The sequence below is a fragment of the Alexandromys fortis genome, unplaced genomic scaffold, assembly GCF_014885135.2.
Source record: "Alexandromys fortis isolate MF-2015 unplaced genomic scaffold, M_Fortis_MF-2015_v1.1 scaffold_13, whole genome shotgun sequence".
NCBI classification, from domain to species: Eukaryota; Metazoa; Chordata; class Mammalia; order Rodentia; family Cricetidae; genus Alexandromys; species Alexandromys fortis.
In genome coordinates, this window is record NW_026067908.1 from 1,487,664 (window position 1) to 1,502,358 (window position 14,695).

General features: G+C 49.1%; 1 protein-coding gene across 4 annotated transcripts in view; it reads right to left on the bottom strand.

Moving 5' to 3' along the window:
- LOC126497934 (BEN domain-containing protein 5) overlaps positions 1-14,695 on the bottom strand; it is a 1,095,425-nt gene that overhangs the window by 205,995 nt on the left and 874,735 nt on the right. For 3 of the 4 annotated variants that reach the window (XM_050136198.1, XM_050136200.1, XM_050136201.1), the window contains one exon: positions 14,062-14,446. The exons of the other annotated variant lie outside the window; for it this stretch is intronic. In XM_050136198.1, coding sequence (XP_049992155.1) covers positions 14,062-14,446 — 385 coding nt within the window. The remainder of the gene's footprint in view (positions 1-14,061; positions 14,447-14,695) is intronic. 4 annotated transcript variants of the gene reach the window in all.

The window sequence follows — 14,695 nt, forward strand, 5'->3', positions numbered from 1 at the left end:
CTTCCTGCACAGGAGGGAGGGTCTGTTAAGACTGCTGGAGAAGAGATGACAGTAACTAGAATATGCAAATCATGGGCTTGCCAGCAAACTCATCTCTGGAGCCTTGATGGAGAGGCCACGTGAAGGAAGGAAAATGAGGAACGCTATAGGGAGAAATGGAAAGAGCTCCTACTGGGGACCTAGCATCTGAGCAAGGGCATTCCAACCAAGAAATTAAAATCCAACGCAGAGTAAACTCTTGATTGCTTGATACAGTGATCGCTCATAATTTTATTTTAATGCAATCAACACAAATTATGTGAGATTTAAACAGTGAAAGGAAGCAGGGGAAATGGTTGCTGTTGGGGGGGTGCTCTTTTTTCTTTACTAGTTTTTTTATGACAAATGACAGCTCTTTTTTTTTTTCTTTTAAATCACCCATTGTGTCTTGATTACCAAAGAACAGAGAAAATGGGTAAATACAGCCAAACGACTCAATTAACTTGCCTGGGAGAACAACTTCAAAAGCCTATATATAGTTTCAGATCCTGGCCTTGACTAAAATCATGGAACGGTATGTTGCTATGTGTTTAACTTAAGAAAGTGGAGAATTCAGGGTGCAGCCTCTTGTCCTGGCCACATGCACGACTGGATTCCAAGCTCTTATTCCCTAACGCCTTATGTAATGGTCTGGCTGCAACTCTATGCTCAGTTGTCACATCCTACCTAGATTTTGGCCGATGGAGAGAATGTCCCTCTGAGTTTGCTAATAGAAGTCCTTATGACGGGTCTTCCCAGAATACGAGCACCAAGCCCGAGCTGCTGGCAGCTAGCAGCTGCCAACTGCAAGACAGACTCTCTGCAGTCTCCTTATGTAAGCGTGAGCTTTCCACAAAGCTGACCACAGTACGGACAGAGAACAGAAGGGCGCAGATAAAAGAACACACGGCCTGTTGGTACAGACTGAGCCCCATAGCTCGCTCTGCATCTTTTAACTCCTAACTAACAGAGGATGAGCTGCAGATGAAGAAGCTGTGGAGTGAAGGACAGATAGCATCTTTATCTTTCGGACAGCATCTCCTAAGTGTGCTTTCTAAAGTCAGGCCCGGCTCTTACTTTTCCCCTTATGCCCAAAACCTGGTAGTTGTTCTCCAAATGTTTGCTAAGAAAGAAAGGATCATAACAAAGAATGAAGCTAACGTCTCCGAAGCACATGCTGAAGTTTCTCTGCTACAGGTGTGAACTTTCAAGATATAAATAAGTAAAACAGTTGCTCTTTCCTCGGATCTTGAAAACGTGATTAGTCTATTTTCCCTTAAGGACAGGTTGAGGTGATTGCTAGCTCAGTCTGTTCTGCTGTCAGGGACAGAGAAGAGACAGATGCTGAGAAGACCATTGCAGCCACCGGCTCTCAGGTCATCTTTGCAAAGTCCTCAGAACCTCTTCTTTTCAAGAGAGAAGACTGTTAGGTAAAGGTCCTAATCCCAGCACTCATGTTTGGGAGGATCAGACATTCAAAGTCAGCCTCATCTGGCTAGCAAGTTGCAGACCAGCCTGGGCTACATGAGACCTTGTCTCAAACAAGGAGAATTCAGGGACTCAGTGGCTGGCAAAGATAACTTCCACACGACCATGACACTGTTCCTCCTTGCTTACCACCACCTCATACTTACTATAACCACTCCCCACCCCCATGGCCGACGAAGGCTCAGGACAACCAGTCCCTTTCTATGTCTAGAATTCAGATGGACTCCTCTGCTCAGTTTTGTGTATTGTGTTGTCCAGAGTCTCTGGTCTGTTAAATACGCATTGAAGGCTCCTTTCTATCTGCCCAGTGCCCAGTCAGGTGGCTTCCTCCAGAGGCCGTGCTCCTAGGTGGTAGTCTCTATGTCATAACTTGTAGGCTGTGTGTGTGTCGCCAGCTAGCCCGTCTTTTTGCCGTGTTACACTGTGAAGCCTTCAAGAGCAGATTTACTCACAGTGCAGCTGTAGAGCCGCAGTAGTACGGGGCGGGCTCTCAGCAAACTCACTATGACATGAGGGCAGAGAGGCTGGAAGGGAAGGTCTTTGATGGGCATGCTGTGAAGTAGGGGCCTGGAGGAAGAACTGTGCATAGGAAGGAATGCCCGTAACCTTAGGTCCAGTCCAAGAAGCAGAAATCGGAACTAGACACACCAGAAGCAGCTACTCCGAATGGACGGTTCTGGAGGCTATGGTTCTGACAAAGGACTCTACACCCATTTAGGCAGAGACTAGAGGACAGGAGGTGAGTGTCACTTCTCCGGCTCAACGTTGTGTTAGTCACTCTCCTGAGACTCCTCTCCAGTCCAAGCGGCCTCCCTAGCCCTCCACACAGATCCCTTCTCTTTGGTCTCAGAGGCTGTGCTTGTGTCGTTCCTTTTGTACAACTCTCCACACTGCAAGGGTGGCTCAATCAAGGCCTGACTCAAGTGCCACTTCTCCCCTAAGACCACCAGACCCCTCCAATAGAGGCGGCTCTCCCCTCCTGGCTCGGTATTAAACACTGGGTTCACACGTATTGTACAGGAGGGCTGAGACTTGGCTCCAGGTGAAGTGCTCTTTTGTGCCCTCCCTGACACCATCCCCACTCCATAGTGGCATGTGATGCCTCAACTAGGCTGGGCAGCTGAGCAGAGGCAGGGGCTGGCCGGTCCTTTTATGTCAGAAACCAGGGCGGCCTGGGCAGATTCTCATCACAAGTGATAACATACACATCTCTGACCTAGCCTCACATGAATGAAAGAACGACTTGACTAGATTGAAACCTAAACTGAGTTAAACACACACACACACACACACACACACACACACACACTGGGATGGAGGGGAGAACCTCAGTGTCTGGCACAAAGTGGGCACTTAGTAAACTAACCCCACTGTCCACTCCCACACATCCACTGTGTGCTTACTTTTGACTACTAAACCATGGACTCAGTGAGTCGGGTCCCTGCGGGTCTGGTTTTGCCCCTAGTCGGGACCGTTCAACACTGGTGGCAGTTCTCTGCCACGGCCTCCTTTCTCTGGCACACTGTATATACAGAAAGTCAAACTCAGGGCTGCAGCCTCAGCAAGTGGGCCATCTAGGAAAGCCAGTCAAAGGCACATCTTGGTAAGGGTTGGCTCCAAGACGAATGATCCTCAGAAAGTCACGTCGTCTCTGAACCTCCACTGTCCTGCTTACAGAGGGGTAGCCAAGGGACACCATGCAGGCTGATGATAACTCCTGCCTGAGGAGCTGAGGAGCGAGGCAGGCACAGGACAGAGGCTCAGAAAATGGCAGACGAGTGGGGAGAACGAATCGGTCAGTAAAACACGTTCAGTATTACAGAAACAGGAAAGAAAAGGACAAAATCCAACAACCACCACCAACAAAAGCCCCATGTTGTTTCCTTGGAGAGCAGAGGGAGGGCTCTAGAGCTTTTAATTTAAGACGTGGGGTGGGGAGAGACGTGGGGGGGGGGGAGGCTGCTTCATTGCAAATTTTAGTCGGCTCCACTCCCGATGTTGGCAATTTACATCTCATTACAACAAATGCTTCAGATTGCTGTTTTGCTTTTTAAAATTTCTGAGGCATTGTTCTGCCTCAAACACATGTGACCAAATTAGCCACAATAATAAGCACTGCGCTAGGAGACAACACTCCATTCTGCCGCAGATATTTTAGGTAACAAAGGAACTTTTTTCATTTTCTGGGAAGAGCAGGAATAAAAAGAAAGGCCTTTTGATTCACTGGCACTCTGGTAGTGACACACACTTGAGGTTTATTTTGGGGAAAATACACCTTCCACGGAGAAAAGCCTTTTAGCCAACTAAAAAAAGCTTCTTACAAGGGCACAAAAGGTAGTGCCTGTCACCTCCTTCAGTCATTCATGAACTCTGTCACCACACAGCTCTGACACACAACCCAGACGAACCCACTCACCACACAACTGACACGCAACACACACGAACCCACTCACTACACAACTGACACGGAACACACACGAACCCTCTCACCACACAACTGACATACAACACAATGAACCCACTCACCACACAAGCTGACATACAACACACAGGAACCCACTCACCACACAAGCTCCATAAGAGACACCGAGGGTTCCGGAACAAACAGGAAACATTTCAGCTTTGGATAAGTTTGTAGTTCATCATATGAAACGCTGTCATATACAGACGTGACGGGTGTACAGTGGAGTCATCATGTGAGACACTGGTCTGTCATATATAGACGTGACGGTGCACAGTGGAGTCAGGCTAAAACATACAGTTTAAATCATGTGTCCCATATCCTCTACTTAAGTCCTGGTGATTCCTCTTCTATTTTATGTGACTCAGTGTGGACTAAGTCACAGAGGAGAGAAGTCTGTCGGTATTACAAAGAGATAAACCGTACTACACCTTTATCTTAACTCTGGAACTCTGGAAAGTTGCCACTTGATGGGATTTCAAGAGGCCTAAAGGTCACCTGAGTCTTCAAATCATCTACATGTTTGGACATTATCGCTTCTGATTTATTTCAAAACCAAAGAGTTCACAATGTTAGATTTCCTCTTAAAAGGACTAAATCGTATTTATTTTTGTACGTCTATAATGAGTTTGAAGTACAAGCCTAGGACGAGGTGAATCAAGTCAAAACTCCTGAACGCAAACAGAACACGTGCGGCCCTACCGGAGCATGGTGGATGAGAATAAGACGGCCTGCTCTCCTGAAAGGAACCTGAACACGGATAGTGACGTACATGAAGGACAGAAGTGCAGGCCTCGGGAGGAGGGAGGCGATTCAGGCAGACCAGGTGGATGTGCCTTTGCAGCCCAGGGCAGAGCAGGCTGATCAGCCTCTGTGGATCTTAGGATGCCCTGGAGAATGGCCTTACCACGTTCACCTGCTATCTGCGGCTATTCACCTACTTAGTTTCTATGAGGGCAGCGACGATCGATCTGGCCCCATTCCTTCCGTGGAAATTTAGCTCATACCTAGTATGTGCCAGGGGTGGGCTATGTGCCTGTGAGGGATTCGTAGTCAAGCATCTGGAGAAACAGGAGACAGCTGCTTGTCACAACCGCTGTGTAACTGACAAGAGGTCTCTGAAACGGAATCAGTAGCAGCCATGCAGCATCTGAAGAAGACAGGAGGCCTAAAAATAATCACCACTGGAGGATGGGCAAGCAATGGTTGGGTGAGACCCTTGGAGGGGTATCTTTATACAGTGAAGGAAATGGGACAAAGACAGGCTCCCTGGCCGACTCTGGGAAGTCTGACAATTGATATATATCTGGGGAGAGAAAGGCCCATACTGGGTAAGTGATTGAGTGATCCTTGAAGGCCGCAGGAAGAGCTGATCTGACTGGGCAGAGCCGGGCTGAGTGTGGTCTATGAATGTCATCAGCATAAGGGGTGGCTTTGGTCATGGGCCTCGGCTCTCTCCATTTCCAAGTGTGGTCTGCAGACAAGGGCCACCACAGGCTTTGATGGGCTGAGGCAGAAGTCATTCTGGCATGAGGCCTGGGTTGGGGGAGATCCCAGCAGCCTACAAGGAGGCCTCCCAGGTTGGCTGGGCTCTCAGAAAATCTGAACCAGAGAGCAGAAGAGAAGAAATGGGCAGGAGACAAGGGATGGAGCCTTTAAGAAAGAGGAAGCGGAAGCAGACCCAAGCATCAAAATAATTTTCCTTCATTTGAGGACCCCTGCCAGGGGCATGCTGGGAAAGGCAGAGGGCTGACAGCTGCCGACCGTCATCTGTGTTAAGCATCTTACAACAAGAATTCTCCCTTTAAAGTCTTTTCACCTCACTGTTGTCACTATCTGCTTAGCATCTCTGCTCTGCCTAAGACGTGCACGCTGAGAGGCAGGGCAGCCATCTTGTTCACTGCCATAGCCTCGGCACCCAGCACCTATAAAATCTTCATTACGCAAGTGACGAGTAAAATAGGTTAAACCTGAGGGAGTCCTGAAGATGGAGCTCACTGACTCCTGGGAGGTTCAGTGAGGTGCAGTGACATGCAGAGGCCACATGTGTCCTCAGGCTCCTGAGCCTCGCTCCTTCAACCTTGTACCTCCTCATCTAATTCTACTTCCCAGAGGTTTCATGGGCTTCTCCTGTCCTCTAATACTCACTCTACAGGACCCTCACCCCCTGTCCTGCCCCCACTCCCCACTCTCCCAGACCATCTCTGAAGACGGTGTGCGGGGACGTGTGGGGGAGGGGCACCAAAACTCACTGGAACCTCTGGGAACTCTGAACACACATTTCCCTGGTTAGGTAACTGTACTTTCATCTGTTGCTCTTTCACCCACTTCCGCCCAACTATCTGACCCACATCGCAACAAAAGGGGAAGAGGCAGCCAAAGTCATTTGGGTTTGTCCTGTCAGAGCAGCGTTGAAGACATCACACAAGCACTTAAAGCACTTAATGCCTATGAACCGGCCTCTGGTCCTTGGATTGGATGAGCAGGAGGGGTGAGAGGCTGAGGTGGGCACCAGCCGAGTGGAGAGCAGAAGGGCTCACCTTGCCCACAGGCTCCCAAGGGGACGCAAGTGCGGCGGTGAACACAAGCCATGGGTTCTAGGGAGGCAGAATCGATTCTCTGCCTCCACTTCCTCAACCAATTTTCCTGGCCAGAGATGCCCCAGGCTTTTCTTTCTGTTCTCTGTATAAATCAGCCTCTCTTATAACTGGAAAACTTTGTTCAGCCTTTCCTATTACATGAGATACTATTTATTTCCTCGTCAATTGGAGATTTACAACTAAAGCCACCTACAGCACCCAGACTGCAGGAGTGTATAAAGACCTCTCCTCTCTCCTCCTCTAATGCCCAAGGCCCCAGAGCAAAGCAAGACTCACATTTCACTTTAATTGTTTGCTGTTAAGAGTGTGTATAAAGCACAGAGTCTTATCCATTTCAGCAAAGGGCCTGAAACAGAGAAGTAGTCAATAAAAGTTCCTGGCATAAATACTTTCCCCTAGAGTTCCAGCTATTCAGTGCCAGGAGGGGTTGACAGGAAGACAAGGTGAGCTTCCTGTGTGTGTCTAGAGGCATGCTATAGGTGGTCAAGTCATCTCTTGCAAGAAAGCTGCAGAAGACTTCACACCCCTCCGGGGTCTCTGTGAAAACTACCCCCACAATCGGACAGATGCTTAGGACAGCAAGAGAGTGTGGCCAGCCTTTGGGCCTCAGTGAATCCTAACGGTCAGAACGAGTCTATCCATCCACGGCAGCTGGACAGCAGCCTGCCACGGCTTCATGATGGTGACATCCCCATAGACACTCAGATTCCACGTGGCACAGCCATGTCCTTTCTTCTGGGCTTCAGTTTTCCTATCTATTCAGAGGAGAATGAAAGGATGAGTTCTCTTTTTCCTAAAATGATAATTTTCATGAAAACTATCGAAATTTCTGGTTGGAACCTTGAGGCCAAATAGCTGGGTAAGACGGACACTATAAAGAAATTACACAGGAAACCTTTGCAAGCCTGTGAGCCTTAGAGCTCCAGAATCCACAGGCAGGTAGAGGTGATGCACAGGGCTGAGTGACTCATCAGAGGGCCTGGAAAAGCAAGACAGGCCTCTCTCTGTGAGAAACCTGGTTCTCCCTCAGTCTGTGGCCTCAGGCAAGTTATCTAATCTCTTGGAGCAGCCTGCTCCCTCATCAGGAGTCCTGTCTATGGTTTTATGTAGAGAAAAGTTCCTGGTGTCTGCCCCAGGGCACATCTAGAGGGGCCGAGAGTTGTAAACTGAACCCTTTTCCATTTGCATTTCCTGACTGCTGCAGCCAGCAGAAAACAAACCTGTCATAAGGCCAAGAAAGCCCAGCAATGTCGAGATTGTCTAGCTGCCTAACAGCTATCAAAGGGACAGGAAAAGATTTTCCTCAGTCCCATCCCCTTGACCTACAGGAAAATGGTTCTGGGGAGAAAAGACAAAGAGAGTCTGGAATTATTTAATCACCTTGAAATCACATTGGCAAATAATCTGGCATCAACTGTGGTTAATTCTGATAAGTCAACGAGGCAAATAAATAAATAAATACATAAATAAATAAATACGGCCTTCAAGATGATAGATGGCCGCCATCATCAGACAAATGACTCCAGTCTCACAGCTAGATCTTTCTGTGAGATCCACATAGGGCAGCACCAGGTGCATTTTCTGGCGTCACTGCCGTTGTAGGTCAGCTGTGAGTACCCCGTGCTTTGCTTTTACAATATGGCTCTTACCCGGCCTCTTCGGCCTTCTCTCAAAATCCAGTTATTTTCAGTGTTCCTGCTCACTGGTGAGAGTGAGCTGAGAACCTGAAGATGAGGCAAAGGGCCCAAGGAGGAAAACCTAAGCCATGAGGAGGCAGAGTTGTATTTGGGAATGGCTGAAAGGACCGATGGGGTCCTGGTGATCTCTGAGGCAACCGATTCGCTCTACTGGCGATGGCTGGTCAACAGACAAATGGGAAGGGAGAATTTCACTCAGGAAAACTGAGGGAAGGAGAGACTTCTAAAACTACAGACCACACAGCTGCAAACTGGATGGCTCTGAAGGCTTAGAGTAGGAATCGGGGGAGCTGCAGAAGGCATTGGGGGTTAACCAAAGATTAAGGTGTCCCCTACAGCATCTGTGTTCTGTGGCAGGACGAAGAGCTGGGAGGTGCCAGGTACTGTACACACACTGTGTCATCCTTGAGTGACCCTATGTGTCAGTGTAGGAGCTACTGAGCAATCTCAAGCTAGTGTCTGGCAGATCTTTACTGCCGTGGCTTTGTCATCATTTCAGCCATGACATTTGGGCGATCATCGACTCTGTTTTATAGATGAGTAAAGTAAAGCCCAGGAAGAAACTTGTCCAAGGCAATTCAAGTAGACTCTGGAAGACCCAGGACTCAAAACACTGCAACTTCTGACCCCAGGACCCGTGCAGACTTTAAATCACTAAGTGGGTTCTCTGCCTGAATGAGACAGGCTTAAAGATTCCCGTTTCACAGAGGACAAAACAGACTTGGAAGGGTTAAATCATCTACTTCACAGGTAAGGAATTACAGCAAGTGAGATTCAAGCCCAGGTAATATCTGTTGTCAAAGGCCAGGCTGCCTCCAGTCCAGGGGAATCAGCAGGAAGCATCCGGCTGACATTAACTGTCTTTTCTAGGGCGCCATCAGAGACCTGGGCGTAAAGAAGCCAGTGCAGACCACAAAGGATTTCAAAGATCAAAGTTGGTATTTTAACAGACCTTGGACAGAACACAAGGTATAAACTCAGACGGTTACAGACGTGTTAGCAATCTGGCTCTGAGGAGCCAAGACAGATATGCAGGCCAGCCGCCACGGCTCTCTTCTTTAAACATTTCAGCCCGCCTGTGATCTAGCCAACAGGGGCATTAGCTCTTCTTCTCACATGGAGATAATAATCCTTACCTGGCCTGCAATAAGGCTATCGGAAGAGTCCAGGGAGATAAAAATGTCGAGGTGCTTTGACACCTGTGAAGTGCCACACGCATGCAAATTACTGCTATTATTCTTATTAGCTCTCCCTCAGCTGGTCAGAACTCATCATCTGGGCCTACCTTCCTTGACAAAACAGACACAAAATCTACACTCATTATCCGCCTCCGCCTGCAATTACCGCGCCAATTTTACTGTCTGGTGTGAGGTGTTCAGGTTTGTGGCCTCCTGGCAGCTGTGTGAGTCCTCAGGGGCGTGTCCACCCCTCTTTTACATTCCTCACTAGGGGAGTCTGAACTTAGGCCCTTTGGTTCACGCCAGAAGGAGCAAGCAATACTAAGGAGGCTGCCTAAACTTGTTCTTTTCCCCTTGCGTACTAAGTACAGAAATTTGGACTGCTGAGAGGCATCAGCTGGTAACAGTACTTGGTGCCAAGCGTCATGAACTGAGTTTGATCCCTGGGACTCACCACAAACACACACACACACACACACACACACACACACACACACACACACACACACCTTGAGAGAATAAAAATAGTGTAACTGGAAAGTTTAAGAACAAAGACTGGCCGAGGAGCAGCTGAAACCCTCCCTGGCTCCACTCTGCCACTGGCGCTCTTTGCCTCCCCCTCAACGGCTTCACCTTATCTCCTCAGCCGTCCTGGAGGCCACCATGCCCCAGTTTGAAAATACTAACCCACTAGGCTTGCAGGTGCTTTTTATGACGGTCTCTTTCATCTCTAGGTTTCTAACATCCATCTTTATCCTGGCACAAAGTACAGTCTCAATAAACATTTGTTGAAGACAAAAGAATAAACGAATGTATAATCCCATAAATCAGTATATGCTTTTAGAGTCCTCAGCATTGATTCTTGAGGGGATAGAAAGGAAAGGGAAGCCAAGACAGTCAGACTGCCGTTTACTAAACACTGACTGCGCTGAACAAACAGCCAGACTCGAACAGTGTTCCCTTACTCAATTCTTGGCCGTCTGGGGGGAGGGTGTGAGGTTATGCCCTGTCAAAAAGGGTTGTTTTCAGGCTAAGATCATAGAGAAGGAACCGATGGTCCTTTATGAGGAATGGTCAAGTCACACCCCTGTTGGTGACAAAGAGTGCTAAAAAAAAAAAAGCCATGGGGGGTGAAGGGCCAGTGTGACCTTGCTTCTTAATTAGCAAAGCAGGACAACCTCCCACCTCCAGTCACCTCTTACCCAGCCCAGGATTCCACGCGTCACCCAGCCAAGCCTGAGAGCAGTCCTGCCATCCTGCTGTCCCCTGTCCCCTTCAGTGTGTGCACCTCCATTACAACTCCCCCCACATTACCAGTAATCCTCCTATCGGCCAATCTGGTTTCTGAATTACCTGTCAGGGTGTAAATGATCCAGCACCCAAAGCGGACAAAGGACCTCAAGCTGGGAGCCTAGGGGAGGAAGGCAAGATCTCCAAGAGCAAGACAAAAGCCAGGCCTGACACCAAGCCAGGCCTCAGAAGGCATGCAGACCTGAGGCCCTGCCAGGGTCTGTCACTTTCTCGCTTTTTTTCCTCTGCCCTGGTTCTGGGTAGCATTTATAGAATAACTATTTTCTCAGGATCGGGGGAGCAGGGAGGATGTCTCAAAATGTGGGATCCTCCCCCACAACTGGATACTCTGCATTTTAGAGGTTTACACATTTACCTCTAACCCCACCCTCTGCCCACGTTGCAATGTTTTTGCCTTCTTTGTATCTCCCATGTCCGTAGGCTTGGAAAGTATCCGATGGTGTTACTGAATAATCAGATGAAGAAATAAGCAGACAACTGTAACTCATCCTATCTTCTGCTGTCAAAGATAATGAGAAGCAGAGGCATTGGCTAACCTGCCTAAAGTCACAGGCCCAATTACTGACTGGCAGAGCCAGCTTTAAAACCCCAAACAGACGTTATCTTCGCTTCTCTTCCAAGTGATGTAGAAGAGTAATTAGGAGTACCTGAGCATCGACAGAGTACCAGACACTGTACTGTGCGCCCCAAAGCTGTGAGGGGTGCTGACAAGAACCCATTTTAAGGGGTGTAATATTGAGGTTCAGAGAGCTGCTGGCTGACTAGATTGCACCTTACTCTTCCTACCCAATTACACCTGCCTGCATAGAAACTCACTTTTCAAGCCTATTCTTTTTTCCCTTCAGGCTGGTTTATCAGTCTTCCAAAAATTGAGTGTCTTATCTCTGCTGTCCACAGCCCTCTCTGCATGAGATCTTCAAGAGTAGAAAGCAAGACGTACACAGATGCATGCATGTGTGTGCGTGCCTCTGTGTTTTATATGAGTAAGTGTTGTATGTGTGTGTGCATGTGTGTGTGTATGTGAGTGTATATTCCATTTATGAGTCTGCTACTCACCACTAGGCACAATGCCTGACATAGTAGAAGACCGCTAAGTATTGGTGAAGGGAACCAGAAAAGGAGGAAAGAGGTTAGAAAGGAAAAGAAGAAGGAAAGGACGGAATTTTTCAAAGACAGAGTTAGAATGCAGGAAAGTCAGAATTCGAACCCAGGCCTGTAAGTAACCATAAAATAATACAACCTTTCAGGCAGAGACCCTTTGATTATTAAAGACCATATAGATTTGTCTTAGCGTCAATTAACACATGTTAATGAATTCAGTTTACGTGTTCCTAGATGGAGGAATGTGTGTTATTTCCAGGAAGTCTGTTGTCCTGAGAGCACAGGGCTCTGCATGTGGCCGCAGTGGAAGCTACGTCTATACTTGCTGCTGGAGTCGGTCTCATGGCGACAGGAACAGTGGCACATCAGAGAAGAGACGGCCACTGGCCATCATGATGACACACAAGTCCCGCAAAACGAGCAATCCTGGCAAGGCAGCAGGGTTAGGCTTGACTGCCAAGTGTCTTAGGATGAACCAAGGCACATGCCTACACAAGACGTGGTTTCTTACTGCCCAACGACAGGGCGGTTTCTGGAGTCCAAACCCAGTTCAGGACCATGCAAAACAGGTAACTTCCCCCAGGGGCTGAGCTAATGATGTGGAAAGAGTTTGCTGTTTGGTGTGCTTCCCCATGCTTCTCAAGAAGCTCGCAAAAGGCCCAGCACAATCAGAGTAAAAGCCATCCACCTGAAGGTCGGGAAACACATGTGCCCCTGAAAATGGAATTGTGGCCCCAGAGTCCACCTGCACTATTGCACCAACACGGCTTTCTTATATTCTCACAGCTATGACGGCCCACTGAGATTTTACCACAATGAATACTTGGGAGGACCTGAAAGTAACATGTAATCTTTACTGCCACGGTGAACCCGTGAGCTGCAGAAAAAGTCAAGGTGAAGGCAGAGCTTCCGGCCCATTAACCACGGTGAGGCGGTGTGAGCCAGAGGTTTGTTTCTGGTAACCCCCATCCTGTGTGCGCCTCCGTGTCAAGGTCAGGAAAAGGCCCCGGCTGATCTCCTGAGACATTACCATTACCGTGAAGGCACACTTAAGAAGCACAAGGCACCTGCAAATGGAAAAGGGACAGCGTGGGAGCAGGCCTGTCCACACCAATTACAGAGCGGCCCCTGCGCATCAGTGTGCTCCGTCTCTCTAGATAATGAAGACCTGTCTTCTTCAGGGGCACATTTGGAGGCTGCGGACAGTCTCTGACCTAGTTCACTCCCGTTTGGAGGAAAGCGTTCTGACGCAGAGGCCATGGCGGCTGACCGGCCCCACCTCTCCCACTACTAGCTCCTACACTCTGCAGGAGTTTTCTGTCTTCTTCTCAGTCTCTGGCCTTTTAGAACCCATTCATCCCAGCCTCCACACCACTTCAGATGAAAAAATCCTAAAGGCCAAAGTGGCTCTCCTCTGAGCAAACCAGAGGAATTTTGTGTATCTTTACACTAATCCCTCTGCACCTCCAATGCGCACGGCTTTCTTGTTTGTTTTGCTTTGTAGTGGGGTGAACTCTGGGCTCTACGCATACCATCCCAGCGCTCTGCTGCTGAGCCACATCCCCCAGGCCTCAGAATCGATTTAATGCCTCCCATTCCTACTGAAATAAGCCCTGCTACTACCCAAGTCGGTGGTTTTCGGCGTCCTTGCCTTCCGCCCCCCACGTCTGCAGCAGCCTTCCTAACGTGCCCCGTGTGTTTGCCAAACTCATGAGTGCTGTCCTTGGAATGCTCAGGTGCCTGGATGCAGCGCCCACTTTTCAAGACCCATGCACTTCCTCGAGTCGCTCCCCTTACACACGGCCTGTTCAGGCCCTCAGCATCTGGGTCATGTTAGCGGGATTCCCCCTTTGTCACTCTCTGGCCAACAGTAACAATATGTGTTTCAGCTATCGTCCAGTTTTCTCTACTGTCCTGAGGTCTATTTGGAGGGCTACCCCAAGTCTCTGTGCTACCCTCTTGCTGGATGGGTACTACTCTTGTTCTCTGAGCCACATTCCCCAGTGATCTTACCACAGTGTGGCCAGGGCTGTATATTCAGAGGAGAGTGACTCCTTGGGGGGTGACTGTTGAGCCAAGTCTCTCTCCTTCCCTAGCCTCAAAGGGCACTTGACCAGCTTCTCCCCTCTGTCCTGCTGGAAGGGGAGCTGCAGGAAGTAGGCCCCTCCCACTGTGAAGAGTGGTAAGTGGCCTGCCTGGGCACTCACCGCTGCCAAGCCGCAGGAGTAACACATCTTGGAGTCTCCTGTTGAGGTCTCGGAGTTCCTTCATTTCAGATACCAGGGCCCCGTACTCCTTGAGCTTCTTGGCCTGCTGCACGAGCTGCCTCCGAGTCCGCTCCAGCTCCTGCTGGAGGTGGCGCATCTCCTCCTGCTGCTGCTGGTAGTTTCGCAGCAGCTCCTCATACAGAGCCCGGGGCACAACGGCATCCTCCAGGCTGTCCATGTCCTCTGTGCCCGGTGAGGCCTCCACAAAGACCTCTTCCGGACAAGTGTTGTGACCCAGGCTCAGGCCGTTCTGTTTCTCTAGCCGGGCCACCACTGCCTCGATACTCTTGTGGGCCGCTTCACTAGGCTTCCGCCCCTCCGGTCTCTGTGTAGGACAACGAGAATCAGTTCAGGCAAGGGCAGCTGGGACTTTCTTGGACTGCAGCTCAATATTTCCCCAGACAATCCTAGAATCACAGAACCACAGAACATCAGTGTGTTGAGAAACCTGTTACAGACATACTCATTTTGCAAATGGGGAAAGAGAGGCTCAGAGCGCTCTTGCCAAATGTCAAACAAACAGGGGGTGGCAGAACCAGGTCACTCTTCTCATGCTAAGACTTCACCATTTCCC